Below are 17,108 nucleotides of genomic sequence, written 5' to 3'. Positions count from 1 at the left end.
TATCCAAACAGGCATGTAGGTACTGTAAAATTTTTAATAGTTTTCATTTGTGCTGTCTTATTTGACCCAAGAAGGTTAGATTTAAATATAAATAAATAGCAAATAACAAAGACTGCACTAAGTGACTTGAGTTAGATATTGGTATTTTTTGTTGTTCCCATGTCATTTTGAACATTAAGTACCTTCCATCAATGAATTATTATTAATTGAAAACCATATGAGTACTTACAGTAGTCTACAAGTTTGTACCTATTTTTTTCATGACAAGGTGCTAAATGTGCCAGACCTTTGCCATCATTGGAGCCCACACCACTGCTAGCACAGGTGTGGCTGGAGTGATACCAGGAAACAGATACAAAACTTTTCTTCAGGGATATTGTTGATAAAACTCCTGTCAGCATAACAACCTTTTCATAAGGTGTGTTAGCTTGGTAGAAGTTGGATTCAGTTATTAAACATGTAGGGTCCCTATTTTTTTAGTATTAAAAGTAATATTGACACGAGGGGAGGTTTTTTTGTGGGGGGGGTTGCATTTAAATGTTAATGCGTCCAGCAATAGTTGGGCCAGTTCAATTCAGTCATTTTTTTCACTTAATTATTGACCTATATCATATCTGATTCATGATTGAAAGGGGTTACTGGAATTAATCTGTTTCAGAATTGGTTACTTAATTGTCAAAAAAGCACATAAAGCAAGGTATAAGACCTGTATGTATGTGCACATGTGTGAAACTAAATATATTTTACAAAATAGTAATATCTTTATCAGTCTTTTTAGCAGTGCCTTAATTCTTTATTTTTTAAAACATCATCTGTACAACTGTAATTTAATAGGAATCATTTTGGACAATTTTTATCACACACAATGTAGTCTGTATTTTGCCACTGATAAAAATTCCACTGTAGAAAGTGGAATTATAGAAGGATTCTAAAATTTGGCTTGCTTGATTTTCAAAGGCTGTTTGAAAGAAAATACAGAACTGCTAAAACATCTCCCTCCCGTCTTGGCTCTATAGCTACAACCTGGGATACTGTATGTCTTCTGTCATACCGTTCTGTGTTTTTCAGTTTGATTATCTGAATATTTTACACACTGTACTAAAAGCATATACTTTCAAAAATATTTTTGAAAAAAGTTTTGTATGGATTTGGCAGCTTTATAATTTCTCTAGGAAAGGAAACTCCTATATAAGTATTCTTCAGAATACTTCTTCATCAGACTTTGATGAAAGCTAGTTAGGATTTTAGTTCTGAGGATAGTATTTCAGTCTACACTTATTCACCAACAATTAAACATGCCATGCTTGCCACTCTTTTCCACAAGTAGAGTGTGTAACCCAGAATATTTTCAGAAATCTCTGGTATACCTCTGAGCAGCTCCATTTTTTACAGTTGAGTGAATTGTGTAATGTGCATACTACTTCAGAAAATGTTACTGATTTGTCTGATTCTTATTTGCACTCCAAACTGTAAAGGTTTTCATTGAGTTCTGTAATTAAATTACACATTGCATTTCTCAACATCAGTCTGCTTCAGTGTTTTTTGCTCTTGAATACCAAGTAGCTGACCATGTTTTAACAAAATTATGTATTCCACCATTATCTTAGCATTTTCAAGCCAACTGTTGTGTAGGATACAATGAGATTGGCTGTCTCCATACGAAGCTTCAAGTAATGAAAGAATTCATTGTTCATGAGAGCCAACTGACATATGTAAAAGGAAGACTGTATCAGAAGTTCAGAAACTGGGATTTTGTATGCCAGGACTGAAAATGCTAGTTCTCAGCATAAAATTGAACCCATAAAATTGAACCCATATAAGTATGCTTATAAAGCAAATCATCATCAAGTGCTTGCACATGTCCATTCCACTTTAGGAGAGTGTGTGCTAGGGCATTGAAGCTGGAGAATTCTTCCCCATAACAGTATCCATCAGGACAGCACATGTTAGCCAACGATATAAAAGGATGGAGTCTCCCTGCCCCCTCATCCATTCCTTTTACTGCTCACGGTCAGTAGTTGTAACGTGTCTGAGCTTCACTGTCTCCCATGCTGTTTTTAGAAAAATATTTGCTGGAGTTTTTTTATTGTAAATAGTTTAGTATGGTTGTAGTTTATAGTTTCTTCTTCAAGTGCTTGTTCATGTCCATTCCAACCAGGTGTGTGTGCGCCGCGTGTACACCAGCTGGAAGATTTTTCCCTTAGCAGCGTCCGTAGGGTCGGCCTGGGCATCGTACCTTCATGGCGCCCAATATAGCGCCCTGCCAACCCCCCACCCACTCAGTTCCTTCTTACCACCGGTGACAGCTAGCTGGAACATTGCTCGCTCCTGTAGCAAGCGCTTTAGCAGTGTCTTTACAGTTCATACTGTGTAAATAGTTGTTTTTCTTTAGTTAGTTAATAGTTTTTCAATAGTAGTAGTTAGCTTGTTTGGGAGGTTCCCCCTGACAACATTTCCCTGTTTCTAGGGTATGCCCAGGTCTCCAGGTCTGCAAGGACTGCAGCAAGTTTATACCTAAGAGTGACCCTCACTCTTCCTGCCTGCGGTGCCTGGGAGAGAGTCACCAGAAAGAAAGGTGCCAGATCTGTAAGGGTTTCTGACCCAGAACCCTCAAAGATCAGGAGCAGAGACTTAAACTTCTGCTAATGGAGATGGCATTATGGCCACACTCCGACCCCGGACCTGCAGAACCTGCACCGAGTACATCTTTGTCGGTGCACGGTGCTCTGGTGCAGACGGTGCACAAACCGGTACCAGCCAAGGACTCTTAAGGCTCCTCGGCACCATCACGGCTTGGGCCACAAGAATCCGTCCTCGGTGCGGCCACGCTCTCAATCCTCAACGCCGCTAAAGAAGAGGAGGCCAGAGGGGGGTCGGTACCCTCAGCCAAAACCCAAAGTGTCGGTGGCGTCCACGAGTGCCGTGGGACAGACCGCCTCCTCCCTACAGCCTTCCAGAGTCTCGTCGACTCCTGCCCTGGCTGGGGTCCAGTCAAGTCCGAATCCTCCTCATCCTGCGCAGGCGCCGGATTCAGGTTTTCCCTTACCTCGACAACTGGCTGATCAAAGGCCACTCCAGATCCCAAGTGGAGGATCAGGTAAACTTCATAAGAAGGACCTTCCTCGAACTAGGTCTCCTTCTCAATGAGGCTAAATCCACTCTGTCCCCGGTGCAGAGGATAGAGTTTATACGCGCGGTCCTGGACTCGACTCAAGCCAGGGCGTACCTCCTGGAAGCCAGGTTTCGGTCGCTATGGGACATTATACAGGGCCTCAGGCATTTCCCCATAACCACAGAAATGTCTGAAATTGATGGGGCACATGGCTGCATGCACCTACGTAGTGCAGCATGCCAGTCTCAGACTTACCCCACTCCAGTCATGGCTGGGGTCGGTTTATCAAGCAGCCCGGGACACTCTGGACAGCGTCATAACATTGCCCCACCCTGTAGTGGACTCCCTTCTGTGGTGGCTCGACCCACAGGTGGTTTGTGCGGGAGCGCCTTTCACCAGCCCTCAGCCATCCCTCTCATCAGTGACAGATGCCTCGGATCTGGGCTGGGGAGCTCATTTGGGAGACCTCAGGACTCAGGGCCTCTGGTCTCAGGTGGACCTCACTCAGCATATCAACGTCAGAGAGCTGAGAGCAGTGCGTCTAGCATGCCAGCTTTTTAGAGCCCACATAGCTGGCAGGTGCATTTCAGTCCTCATGGGCAACACCACGGCAATGTTTTATATAAACAAACAAGGGGGTGCTGGGAAGCCCTCATGCTGTGGGACTTCTGCATAGAGCACTTGATACACCTGCAGGCTTCATGCCTCCCCGGAGTACAGAACGAGCTGGCAGACAGTCTCAGCCGAACTTTTCATGGCCACGAGTGGTCCCTCTGGCCGGACGTAGCAAGCTCAATTTTCCGTCTCTGGGACTCTCCACAGGTAGACCTGTTGAGCACACACAGCAACAGGAAGTGTCAACTGTTCTGCTCCTTCATGAGTCACAACCCGGGTTCCATCGCAGATGCCTTCCTTCTCCCATGGGGGAACCATCTGCTTTACATTTTCCCACCAATACCGCTGGTCCAGAAGGTGCTCCTCAAGATCCACAAGGACTGGGTCATATTGATCGCTCTGGCATGGCCACGCCAGCACTGGTTTATATCGCTCGTGGAAATGTCAGTGACAACCCCGCTCACCTTGCCGCTGATCCCGGACCTGATCACACAGGATCTCGGCCGCCTCTGGCACCCAAACCTAGAGTCGCTTCCACCTCACAGCCTGGATGCTCCATGGCTAAATTCTGTGGAACTGACCTGTTCAGATCAAGTCAGGCAAGTTCTCCTTGGCAGTAGGAAGCCCTCTACAAGGGCTACTTACCTTGCCAAGTGGAAGAGGTTTTCTCTCTGGTCGGAGCAACGCAATCAGTCACCAACACTTGCCCCAATATCATTCATACTGGACTACCTCCTTCATCTTAAACAAGAGGAGCTATCCTTGTCGTCAATAAGGGTCCACTTGGCTGCCATCTCCGCCTTCCATCTGGCTGCAGACGGCTTCTCGGTTTTCACGAACCCTATGGTCAGCCATTTTCTTAAAGGCCTTGACAGACTGTACCTGCAAATGCGCCAGCTTGTCCCGACTTGGGACCTTAACCTGGTTCTCACCAGGCTTACGGGCCCTCCATTTGAGCCGCTGGCGACGTGCTCCCTGCGCTTGCTCGCTCTCTCTCTCTCTAACAAGGGGCGTTCCTCATGGCGATAACCTCACCTAGGAAAGTCTCAGGGCCCTTACATCTGAGCCCCCTTACACAGTTTTTCATAAGGACAAGGTCCAACTCAGGCCTCATCTGGCTTTTCTCCCCAAAGTTATCTCCCAGTTCCACATGAGCCAAGACATCTTCCTCCCAGTGTTTTACCCCAAGCCACACTCCTGCGATTGGGAGCTTAGGCTTCACTCATTGGATGTACGCAGAGCACTGGCCTTCTACATAGAGAGAACTAAGCCGTTCCGCAAGTCCTTCCAGCTATTTGTAGCGGTGGCGGACAGAATGAAGGACCACCCTGTCTCATCCCAACACATCTCGTCGTGGATCACATCCTGCATTTGAGAGTGTTACAACCTGGCGAAGGTGCTCACCCCGCCGGTCGCCACCCACTCCACCAGGGCTCAGGCCTCCTCAGCTGCGTTCTTGGCGCAGGTCCCCACCCAGGAAACCTGCAGAGCAGCAACATGGTCCTCAATACACACATTTACGACACACTATGCAATCACACAACAGGCCAGAAACAATGCAGCCTTTGGATGAGCCATGCTCCAGTCAGTAGATAACTCCGGCCCCACCTCCTGAATTTTGGCTTGAGAGTAACCTGGTTGGAATGGACATGAACAAGCACTCGAAGAAAAAAAACAGTTCCTCATCTTCTCGTAACTTGTTCTTCGAGATGTGTTGTTCATGTCCATTCCAATACCCACCCTCCAGGCTAACCCTATGGATGCTGCTAAGGGAAAAATCTTCTGACTGGCATGCACGTGGCATGCACACACCTGGTTGGAATGTACATGAACAACACATCTCGAAGAGCAACAGTTACGAGAAGATGAGTAACTGTTTATTAGTAGCACTTGTTTATGAAAAACGTCTTGTTTTTTTATCTCCTTTTTCTTTGAGCTTTTAGCATGGTACTGGGGCATGCATAAGTCTCTGGGATTTAAGCGTCATTCTGGCTGTAGCAAGTCTATACCAGTCAGCAATCCTCACTCCCTGTTTAAAGTGTTTTGGAGAAGTATACGTGAAGCATAATAAATGCCTTATCTGTGTGGGTCTTTCAGACCAGGACTAAGAACTTGAGAGATGTTTGACTTTGAGATAGGGAAACAATTTTCCTTCCCTCTTTAGACCCCAGCTGCTCTGTACATGGGGATTCAGACTTGACTCTGTCTCAGAGCACATCACCAGATTCGGTAGCAGAGAAACCTAGACACACCAATACCCATTTTCAGTACTGAGCAAGCTGCAGAAGAAGTCCACCATTTCAACCTCTTCTTCGTCTTGAGGGCAAGGTCCCCAACCGACTTGCACAAGAAGAAGACCGGTACCGAGGTTAGAGCTAAGGCAGTTCCCACTAGGCACTCCTAGTGCAGCATTCTAGCAATGCAGAGTCATCGACTCTGTCCCTTCACGCAAGACCGTAGAGGCTGACTCCATTGCCAGGACCTTCAATGGCATCAACTTCCTCTATGCTGCATCCTACTGTATCAATATCATGACATCTGAAGTGTTTGCAGTGGCCAGGCATCTCCTCTGCTTATTGGTGTCAGACCCACCACTGATGCAGGATGAGGCTCAGTTACTGAGTAATCCTGCCCCCCAGGACTGGGATATTTCTTGGTATCTGCACATTTGGTGCTGTTTGGGACTGCACCTTTGTTATTACCATCAGGGTCTGGAAGTTCTGTTGTGCAGCAGAGCACACATACGATCCCTTCAGCAGGAAAGCCTCAGATTCTTCCTCCAGTACCATCCCCCTCCCATCAGGTCTTGGTCTCCTGCTACTCTACTTGTTACTATGCTGCCTTGGCATTCAGAGTGTGCTAATTTGTCCTTTGAGTCAGAGGCGGGATATTATGCTTCACAATCTCTTTTCAGAAGGGCTCAAGCATCTTCCATTTGCATCTTGGCTGCAATCATCTGGCATTCCAACCAAAGTCTATGAAACAATGGAGGCTTTGCCCTTCATTCTCTCAGAAGACTGACTACAGTCTGGATTCTCTTTCAGAGTCTAGGGCAACCTTAAAGTCTTTTATACACCAGTCCTAAGAGAAAGTACTTCTGCTTTCAGGTCCAGCAAAGGTACCTGTTCTACCCAATAAGGTAGCCAGACCAGTCCAGGGGATGCCATAAGTCTCAGAGGAAGAGACCACCTTCTGCTACCTCTAAACAATCTGTAACATCTAAGCAGTCTGTTTGATTCTGTAGTTGAGGTCAGCAAGCCACTCTTAATTTCTCCTGCAGCAAGTTGTCCCACTTCCTAAGCACTTAGACCCCCATTATAATCTATCGATTGGGTTCTAAATGTGGAACTGAGATGTACCCTGCAATTCACCTCTATTCCCCTTCCCCACACACCTCACCACCCCTTTTCAAGGGCCATTCTCACAAGACTGTACTGATTCAAGAAGCCAATCTCTATTACAGTTAGGAGCAGCAGAGTCAGCATTGCGGGAAGGGAGTCTGTTCCCACTATGTTCTCGTTGGAGAGTCCAAGGGATGCCTCAGACCTCGTTTAGAGCTGCAAAAACTCAATAGATACATGAAAAAAGATAGTTTTATATGATTACCCCTACATCTGTTATCCCAACCCTAGACCCCAACGACTGGTTCACTGCCCATGACTTAAGCCTTGTCTCCACTTATCGTGGCTCAACCCTGTGGCGATTGATCCACCGGGGGTCAATTTAGTGGGTGTAGTGAAGGCCTGCTAAACTGACCGCTGATCACTCTCCCATTGACTCCGGAACGAGAAGTATAAAGTAATTCGATGGGAGAGTTTCTCCTATCGACCGGGTGTGGTGTAGACACCTCAGTGAGTCTATCTAAAGTACATCGACTCCAGCTACGTTATTCGTGTAGCTGAAGTTGCGTAACTTAGGTCGACTTAGCCCCATAGTGTAAACCTGCCCTTACAGGATGCCTGCTTCCATTTGGTCATTCACCAAAGCCACAAAGCTTTTAAGACTTCTTGTAGCAGATGTTCATTATCAGTTTATGATGGTCCTCTCTGGCTTTTTGTCAGCCCCTTGAGTCTTCACAAAGTGCATGGCATTGTCTGCAACACATCTCAGGAAGGCAGATGTTTAGGTGTACCCATATCTGGATGACTTAATGGTTCAAGGTTGGTCCAGACAGCAAGTAGTGGTAGCCATGAAGAAGTTCCAATCCCTCTTTCGCTTGTTGGGCCTGTTAGTCAAGAAAGATAAATCAGTTCTCCTTATACAGAGAATCAAATTAATAAAAACGTATTTGATTTGACGACAGTGAAGATTGTATTCGTCTCAGGCCAGGTTTCAGGTGATTTTGGACCTGGGCAAATACTTCAAGGCTTCATATGACAGTGAGGAATTGCCTGAAACTTTCTGGTCCCATGGCCGCTTGCACATATGAAATAGCATGCTAGACTTCACCTCAGTGTCATGCAGAGGTTGTTGTAGACTGTCTGACATCCATCTCGCCATCCGTCTCATCATCCACTGGATGTGCTGACTCACATACCTGCAAGTGCTTTGTCATTTCCAGACTGGTGGATGGACTCTGCCATTATATCCAAAGAAGGGTTTTTTTTGGCCCAACCCTGCCCTCCATGACCCTAATCCTGGATGCTTCATCTTTCGGTTGGGGAGCTTATCTAGGGGATTTTCAGACTCAGGGACTGGACAGATCAGTATCTCTCCTTCCACATCCGTGTTCAAGAGCTTTGAGCCTGGCCTGTCAAGTGTTTGTTCCCTGCATCAAAAGTTGTTTTGTACAGGTTCTCAAAGACAACAGTGCTGTGATATTCTGTCTAAACAAGCAGGGAGGTGACAGGTTAGACAGACACCCTGTGCCAAGTGGCAGTGAAACTTCGGTCTTTTTGTATCAGGAATAAGATTATGCTCAAAGCACCTCACCTTCCTGGATCTCAGAACTTCTAGTGGATCATCTCAGCAGATTATTTAGCAAAGATCACAAAGCAAAGTGCATTTTTCAAATTTGGGGAATACCAGAAATAGACTTGTTCGCCACTCAACAGAACAGGAAGTGTCACCAGTTCTCTGTACCAGGGCAGGGCAGAGGCCAGGGTCTGTGTCATATGCCCTCCTGCTATCCTGGAAGGGGAAACATCTTTACACTTTTCCTCCCAACCCTATGGCGCCAAGTGTTTTGAGCAAACTCTGACAGGATCATGCAATCCTAATTTTGATCACACCAGCATGCTCCCATCAGCTTTGGTTCTCGGACCTGTTGAGTCTTTCAGTTCAAGATCCCACACCTCTCCCTTAAGTCTCGGGGACATAGTTTTGCAGGACCGTGGCCAGACTGCATCCCAAACCTTGTAGCCTATACCTTACTCCTTGGATGCTCAATGGCTGACTTCCCAGGTGGCTGTCTGTTCCCTTGGAGTGCAAAATCTTTTAAATAGCAGAAAACCCTCCCACTTATACTCACCTCAAGAATTGGAAGAGATTCTCCATGTGGTCGCAGCAGGAAGATATCTCTCCTTCAACAGCTCCCCTTCAGTCTGCTGTGGATTACATGCTTCACCTAAAGGGAAAATGACTTTCTACCATTTCCCTGAGGGTTCATCTGGCAGCTGTTGCCACATTCCATCCTCCGGTAGATGGAAGATATGTCTTGTTCCAGCCCTACAACTGTTAGGTTCTTGAAAGGTTTGGACAGGATCTTTCCTCCTCTTAGGACCAACACCATCTGGGGATCTGAATTTGGTTCTTTCAGTTTTAATGGGGCCTCCTTTTGAACCTATAACTAATGTGATTTGTTTTCTCATCTCTCAATTAAGGTAGTGTTCTTGGTGGCTATTACTTCGACCAAGAGGGTAACAGAATTTCAGGCTTTGCTGGCTGATGCTCCTTTTATGTTTATCTTTATGAAAGTTAACATGTGTCCACACCCCAAATTTCTCACAAAAGTGGTGTTGAATTCTAAATAAGCTTATATACTTACTAACCTTTTTTCCTAAAACCTCACTCTCTAAGATGAGGAAAAACTCCATACTTGGGACTTCCATAGGGTGTGTTAGCCTTTTACCTGTTTAGAATATCTCCTCAAGTATTTGTCTCCTTTGCTGACAGGATGAGGGGGCAACTTGTCACTTCGCAGAGGATTTCTTCCTGGATCTCCTCTATTCATCTGTGCTACGATATTGCTGAGGTTCCACCCTTCAGAATTTTAGCATATTCTGTGAGAACACAAGCAGCATTGGCTGCTTTCTTGGGTCACGTTCCCATCGTAAAATTTGCAGGACTGCACCTTGGTCATCTGTACATATGTTCATCACACATTATGCTCCCTTCCAAGCCTCAAACCTTGAGGCTAGATTTAGGAGCATGGTGTTGCAGTCCTTGTTTAAGTAGACTCTGATCTCCTATTCCATCTAGAACTGCATGTGGGCCACCTAAAGTGGAATGGACGCGTGTAAGCAATCGAAGAAGAAAAAAGGGTTGCATTACCTGTTCAGTAGTTGTTCTTCAGGATGTGTTGCACCTGTCCATTCCACTCCACAACCCACCCTCTTTCCCTTCTCTATCAGAGTCACAGCAAGTACTGGCTTCCGGAGTGAAGTAATTGAGAGGGCTTGGCTGGCTCCACCCCTGTATACTTTTGGCTAGCAACATGAATGTTCAGAGGGTGCATGCTCTGCCCTGATTGGGACCACTATGGGAAACAATTTTCCAGCTTCGGTGCACTGGCAAAAATATACACACCTCTAAAGTGGAATGGACATGTGAAGCACATCTCGAAGAACAAGTTTGGGTGGAGGTTTTTGTTTTGTTTTTTTAATTAAAAAAAAATAGATATATACTTAGTTCATGTTAGAGGTTTACCAAAAATAACTTCATCCATAATAGGATTTTTTTTTTTTAAAGAATAGAAGGCTTTAAAGAACTTTAAGTAGTCTTGAAGAAGATCTAATTTAGAAATTTAAATATTAAACCTCATTTGTGAAGGAAGGGAAAACGTTTTGGAGTGAGGTATTGCCTACACAGAAGCAATAGAGCAGAAAGCTATGAATATTTAACCTTTGGACAGGTCATATGGTGTTACCTTCATAAAGATAGATTTTTTGAAAATTATACTTTGATTCATCAAGCATTTCCCATTTTTTTTGAACAACTTCTCCTCCAGAATATATTGCCATGTACACATATGAGAGTTCGGAACAAGGAGACTTAATCTTTCAACAAGGAGATATGATTCTTGTGACAAAAAAAGATGGTGACTGGTGGACAGGAACATTGGGTGACAAATCTGGAGTCTTTCCTTCTAATTATGTGAGACTGAAAGATTCTGAGGTAAAGAGATATGGAACATTACAAAGTCTATCCTTTTTGTGTGTCTCATTTGTCCACTTTATAATGTTCATTTGATGATTTCAAGTCAGTGAATCATACGGAGGGTTTTTTTATCTTACAACTTTATTGGACATGAAAAAAGTATTGTTATGGTGAAATTTGAAAGAGATATTCCTGTATAAACTACCATGGAGTACCCCAGAGGTTCTCAACAGGGGGTTCACGAACCATTTCAGGAGGGCCACGGGGCCCTGTGGCTAAAACCCAGAGCCTGAGCCACAGCCCCCCCCCCCGCAGGGCTGAAGCTGGGAGCAGCAGGGCTGAATTTTGAGTCCTGGTGCTCCCCCTGGGGCAGAAACCCTGAGCCCATAGGCAGAGTTGGAGGGATACAGGGGTGTTACACCCTCCTCCCCCCTGAAACTACAGTGCAAGAGCAGGGCAGTCCCAGGGAAGCTCTAGCCCCCTCCACCTCCTTTTCTCCCCACGCCCTGGCCAGGTTGGAGGCGGAAAGCCTTGTCTTCTGCTGCTGCAGGGGGTTGAAGCTGCTCCTCAGCTCCCAGCCCCTTTTGCTCACACAGCTGGTAAGAGCCGCCTGGGTGAGCAGACCCAGCTCCACGGCTGTCAAGCCCTCGGGGAACAGGGGCCGCAGGGGAGCCCTCCCGGCACACAGCCGCTAATTACCCCCCTGCCTGTGACCTGAGCTGTTTTCAAACTTTTTGAGCTGAGCCCCCGACCTTTTGAGTTATAATTTTTGATTGCTCCCCACACCCAGACAGGCTGGGTGGCCTGCTGAGGTGAGACAGGTGGTGTTCCCTTCCCAACCCCACCGTGTGGAGTTGTCTTGAGTCCCACTGGCCCCTGCCTACCCAAAATAGAAGTCAAACTACACCTAATCCGGCGTCCCCTATCTCCGCTGGCCCCTGGAGTTTTTATAGCATGTTGTGGGGGGCCTCAGAAAGAAAAAGGTTAAGAACACCTGGAGTACCCTGGCACTTACCGTTATTAAAGGCCCGTATGATAGTCATGTACAGCCAAATCAGAGTAATTATTGCTGTTTTCCAGTTAACAGTACTATGACCAAAGAGAATGGGCAGTAAGATATGACTTGAAACAATATAAAAAGGGGAAATATCCTAATATAAAATATTAATCTTTTCCTTCCAAAGCAAGGTATTGTAATAATGAACCCAAGGGAACAAGCCCAGGGGAAAAACTAATCTTACCCAATAGCCATATTCTGGTGAAGTTAGATTCATATCAATTTAATTCCAGAAGTTCTGAAACTGGATGCACTCCGACCACGTGTGTAGGCCCTGAAAGGGGGAATGCTTTTGTCAATATTGTTGGCTGGGGTGGACATGGGTGGAGTTTCGCTTTTCTTTTCTGGAGATGGTATCTTGTATTAAACCTAAGAGATGTTTTCTCATGCACATTCTCATCTATTTGAGAATGCAGTTGTCATCTATCAGTGAGTGTTAGCTGAGTCATTATGTGGTTGTCTGTATACACTTAAGTTCCTTCTTGCAACAAGATGAGAAATATACTGTATTCTACTGACTTATTGCACTTCTTTTCAAAATAAAAATATTATGGTCAAGAATTTAAAAAATGGGGGTCTAAATTTAGGCTTCTAAACTCTTATTTGGATTGGATTTAGGTGCCTAAGGATTTAGGAGCCTATCTTTTGGTGCACATTTTTTAAAGTCTTGACATTTGTGTTAATGAGCTATAACTGTCTCTGTGGGCTATATATATATTTTATATATATATATATATATATATATATGGAATATTAGTGCTTATGTAGTCATCACTTAACTTTTTTCACTTTTTGGAAGGACTGAAGAGTGATACTTTTTTATCAGTAGTACAATATGTAGATACTGAAAGAGCACTCATCTTTTCTATTAAAATAGAAAATAGTTCTCTTCTGTGATAAGAACAAGAGTACTTGTGGCACCTTAGAGACTAACAAATTTATTAGAGCATAAGCTTTCGTGGGCTACAGCCCACTTCATCGGATGCATAGACTGGAACATATAGTAAGAAGATATATACACATATACACACACATACAGAGAAGGTGGAAGTTGCCATACAAACTGTGAGAGGCTAATTAATTAAGATGAGCTATTATCAGCAGGAGAAAAAATCTTTTGTAGTGATAATCAAGATGGCCCATTTAGACAGTTGACAAGAAGGTGTGAGGATATTTAACATAGGAAAATAGATTCAATATGTGTAATGACCCAGCCACTCCCAGTCTTTATTCAAACCCAAGTTAATGGTATCTAGTTTGCATATTAATTCAAGCTCAGCAGTTTCTCACTGGAGTCTGTTTTTGAAGATTTTCTGTTGCAAAATTGCCACCCTTAAATCTTTTACTGAGGGGCCAGAGAGGTTGAAGTGTTCTCCTACCTGTTTTTGAATGTTATGATTCCTGATGTCAGATTTGTGTCCATTTATTCTTTTGTGTAGACTGTCTGGTTTGGCCAAGGTACATGGCAGAGGGGCATTGCTGGCATGTGATGGCATATATCACATTGATAGATGTGCAGGTGAACGAGCCCCTGATGGCGTGGCTAATGTGATTAGGTCTTATGATGGTATCACTTGAATAAATATGTGGACAGAGTTGGCATCGGGCTTTGTTGCAAGGAAGGTTCCTGGGTTAGTGTTTTTGTTGTGTGGTGTGTGGTTGCTGGAGAGTATTTGCTTCAGGTTGGGGGGCTGTCTGTAAGCGAGGACTGGTCTGTCTCCCAAGATCTGAGAGTGAGGGATCATTTTTCAGGGTAGCTTATAAATCTTTGATGATGCGCTGGAGAGGTTTTAGTTGGGGCTGAAGGTGACAGCTGGTGGCGTTCTATTATTTTCTTTGTTGGGCCTGTCCTGTAGTAGGTGACTTCTGGGTACTCTTCTGGCTCTGTCAATCTGTTTTTTCACTTCAGCAGGCCCAACAAAGAAAATAACAGAACTCTACTAGCTGTCACTGGGCTGAGGGGCCCAATGGGAGCTGCGGTCGGCAGAACCTGCGGACGCGGCAAGTAAACAAACCGGCCCAGCCCGTCAGGGGCTTTCCCTGAACAAGTGGCGTCCCAAGTTTGGGAAACACTGCAGTAGATTAAAGGATAAATCTAATCTCCACTGTTCATTATTTATGCAGTGCACTTTAAGAACAAATAAAACATGTTCCTGTTCTTGGATCTGACAGCCTAATGTTAGATATAACACAAGTGAGAGCAGCATGCAGGGGAGAGCAGAAGAGGGGTGAAGGTTTCAATAATATTACCGGCATTCAGAAGTACTGTTTTTTCTGGGCAGACTTTTCATAACTCTGATGTGCAAAAGGATTTTTGGATTTTCAGAGGTTGGTTCTCTATCTGGTTTAGCTGGAGCAATTTCGCCCACTGTGAACTCTGACTCAAATTGTATTATCATCTTCCCTTTAGATTGATGGGGTTCATGATCTGTCACACAGCTGGAAACCTTCCCAGATTCTCCAAACTAAAAACACTCTTTCCTTCCTAAACTAGTGAAGATGTTTGTTTTTAATTATTCATTACTCACTATTACAGATAATATTTGGGGTGACAATCCATCTGAGAATTGCTACAAGGATAGATCCACTCTAGGACAGTCACTAACTCTTCAGAGCCTTCTTTTGGAAAATGCTGTAGCAAAGCCATTTTGGTAGTCAAGAGAAATAAACATATGAATATGTGTAAGTTTTATATTTGCCTTTTTATTTTAAGATCCCTGGAACTGCTGGAAAAACGGGAAGTTTAGGGAAGAAACCTGGTGAGTTACACAGTGTGGCAACATTTTATTTCTCCTAAAGGTTATATTTGCTTCTAACAAAGAGTAAGAAACTTAAATAGGAATGAAATCTCCTTTGAAACAATTTAATAAGTTGCTCATTCTTATTCTTCCCTCTTTCCCTAGGTATAGCCCAGTATGTTGCTACCTTTCTTTAAACATTTGCATCTGCTTTAGGGTTTTGTACAGCATCCATCACGGCAGTATCCAAGCACCAGGTGGTTACAAAACTCGCCAAAAAACTGTTGCCTGAAAGTGAATGTAAATTCACATAACTTGGGGATAGTGCATATAACAGGGCAGTTGATCCATGAGGATTCTGCGGTTTTATGTACATGTCTGATAAACATGGTGGTGAAGTACACATCCCACTTCAGGTTATGGCATTCTGCCTGGAATCCTGCACAATTTGCTTCCCCCAGCAGCCCACAAAACTGAGGGTTGGCCCTGTCTATTGCTCAACATGGAGGTTTCAGTGTTTCTAAATGCCCAGCCAACAGGAAGTGAAAATTCTAGTGAGATGGTTGAATGTTTTCACTACTTTCTCTAAATAAAGGAGCAGCAAGAAGACCGGGCATTCTTGGCAGAAACTGGTAGTGGGTGGGGGCACAGGGACAGCTATTTTCAGAAGCAATACAAAACTGCTTACAGACATGTCAATGTTTATACAGAGAAGGGTTTTGTGTCTTCAAGCTGTATACAGACTGTGCTAAAAGGGGCCTAACTTTCATAGATTCATAGATATTTAGGTCAGAAGGGACCATTATGATCATCTAGTCTGACCTCCTGCACAACGCAGGCCACAGAATTTCACCTTTCAACTTTCTTGAGCTGGCTTTTGATTCAGTTGGAATTCTTCCCATGAGAGTTCAACACTCAGAAATAATAAAGAATATATTCAGAATGCAATAGAGCTGTTTGGTTTGTTTTCTGAAAGATTTCTAAGAGCCTCCTCTTTAACTTCCCGCTTCTCCCATGTAATAGGTGAAAATCTGAACTTGCAGGTATCGCATAACTTGTGTGAACTTGTAGCAATAATCCTCCGTGTGTGTGGGAAAGGGGATATTCTGAAACCTCTAGTCTGAACAAATAATTCAGTTTCTGTATTTAAATGGTGATTTGTAAGAAAATAGGAGTACTCTCATGTTCTGGCAGACAGATGAAGAGAGAGCCAATTTTTGCTCCCTCCAGCAGACTTGTACAGAATAATACAGTAGATTAATATCATAATTATGGCTTGCTACAGTGGAAGATGGGTATTTCTGAGCTCTATCAGTTAAAACTAATTTTAACCTAACTAACCCCACATCTAGTTTCTCTCTTCCTGCTCTCTTGCCCCTGAATAGCTTTAGCTAAAGTCCAGAGGCCCACAGAGTTTCTCCAATAGCAGTATATCCAACTTTTCTGCATAATAGCTTTACTGCTTCACTTTTGTAGAGTAAAATGCATATAACTATCATCAGTTCTTCTCCAGCTGTAATCCTGTCATTGTCCAGATAACTTTAAAAATGCTGTCTGCAGCCTCCTGCTTGCACACTGGACATGCTGCACCTTCAGCCCAGCTTCCAGTTCTGGTGTCTGTCCTACTCTCAGCCACCAATTCTTCAGCCTGCTCCCTTGATTCTGTCCCTTTTTGACTCCCTTGCCCCCACCTCAACTGTCCCTCTCTCTCATCCTCAGTGAGCCACTCTTCTGCATTTAAACATTTCATCATTTCCCACAACCTCAAGCCCCTCAACATCAGTCTGCCTCTTCACTCTGAACATTCAGTTCAAAATCGGATTAAACAGTGTCTCCATTTCGTATAAACTGCCTTCAACCACCTCCACTTTAGGTTACCAGGAAACTTTCTGGACAGATCTCAAGGCTTCTCTTCCATTCTTTATTTCTCAATTTATTTGCTGCCTTCAACACAGCTGATTGCTCCTATTTTATGAAAACCTCTCCCCGTACCTTCCAAGACTCTGCGCCTGTGATTCTTTCTCTTCAGCTGGTCCTCTTCTGAGTTCCCTAGCCGACTAGCCTCAGGTGTCACTTCTTTCATCTATATGCTGCCCCAGTATAACCTCATTCATTCTTAACTTCCATTGTTACCATTGCTGGTGGGGAGATAGATCTAGGAGTCAATCACCATTTCCTGCTGCTCTGTGCAGAAACACATAGGCAAGTGTGTGCATGTGCATGGAAGAGTCTGCTCAGTTGCAGATTCACCCCTCAGGGCTGGGCATGG

General features: G+C 44.3%; 1 protein-coding gene across 5 annotated transcripts in view; it reads left to right on the top strand.

Moving 5' to 3' along the window:
- Window positions 1–17,108, top strand: part of ITSN1 (intersectin 1) — a 227,687-nt gene that overhangs the window by 158,632 nt on the left and 51,947 nt on the right. For all 5 annotated transcript variants that reach the window (XM_074970371.1, XM_074970381.1, XM_074970391.1 and 2 more), the window contains 2 exons: window positions 10,896–11,062; window positions 14,815–14,860. In XM_074970371.1, the coding sequence (XP_074826472.1) occupies window positions 10,896–11,062; window positions 14,815–14,860 (213 nt within the window). The remainder of the gene's footprint in view (window positions 1–10,895; window positions 11,063–14,814; window positions 14,861–17,108) is intronic.

The sequence above is a fragment of the Natator depressus genome, chromosome 1, assembly GCF_965152275.1.
Source record: "Natator depressus isolate rNatDep1 chromosome 1, rNatDep2.hap1, whole genome shotgun sequence".
NCBI lineage: Eukaryota > Metazoa > Chordata > Testudines > Cheloniidae > Natator > Natator depressus.
Note: the sequence above shows the minus strand (reverse complement) of the source record. Positions and strands in the feature narration are given on the sequence as shown.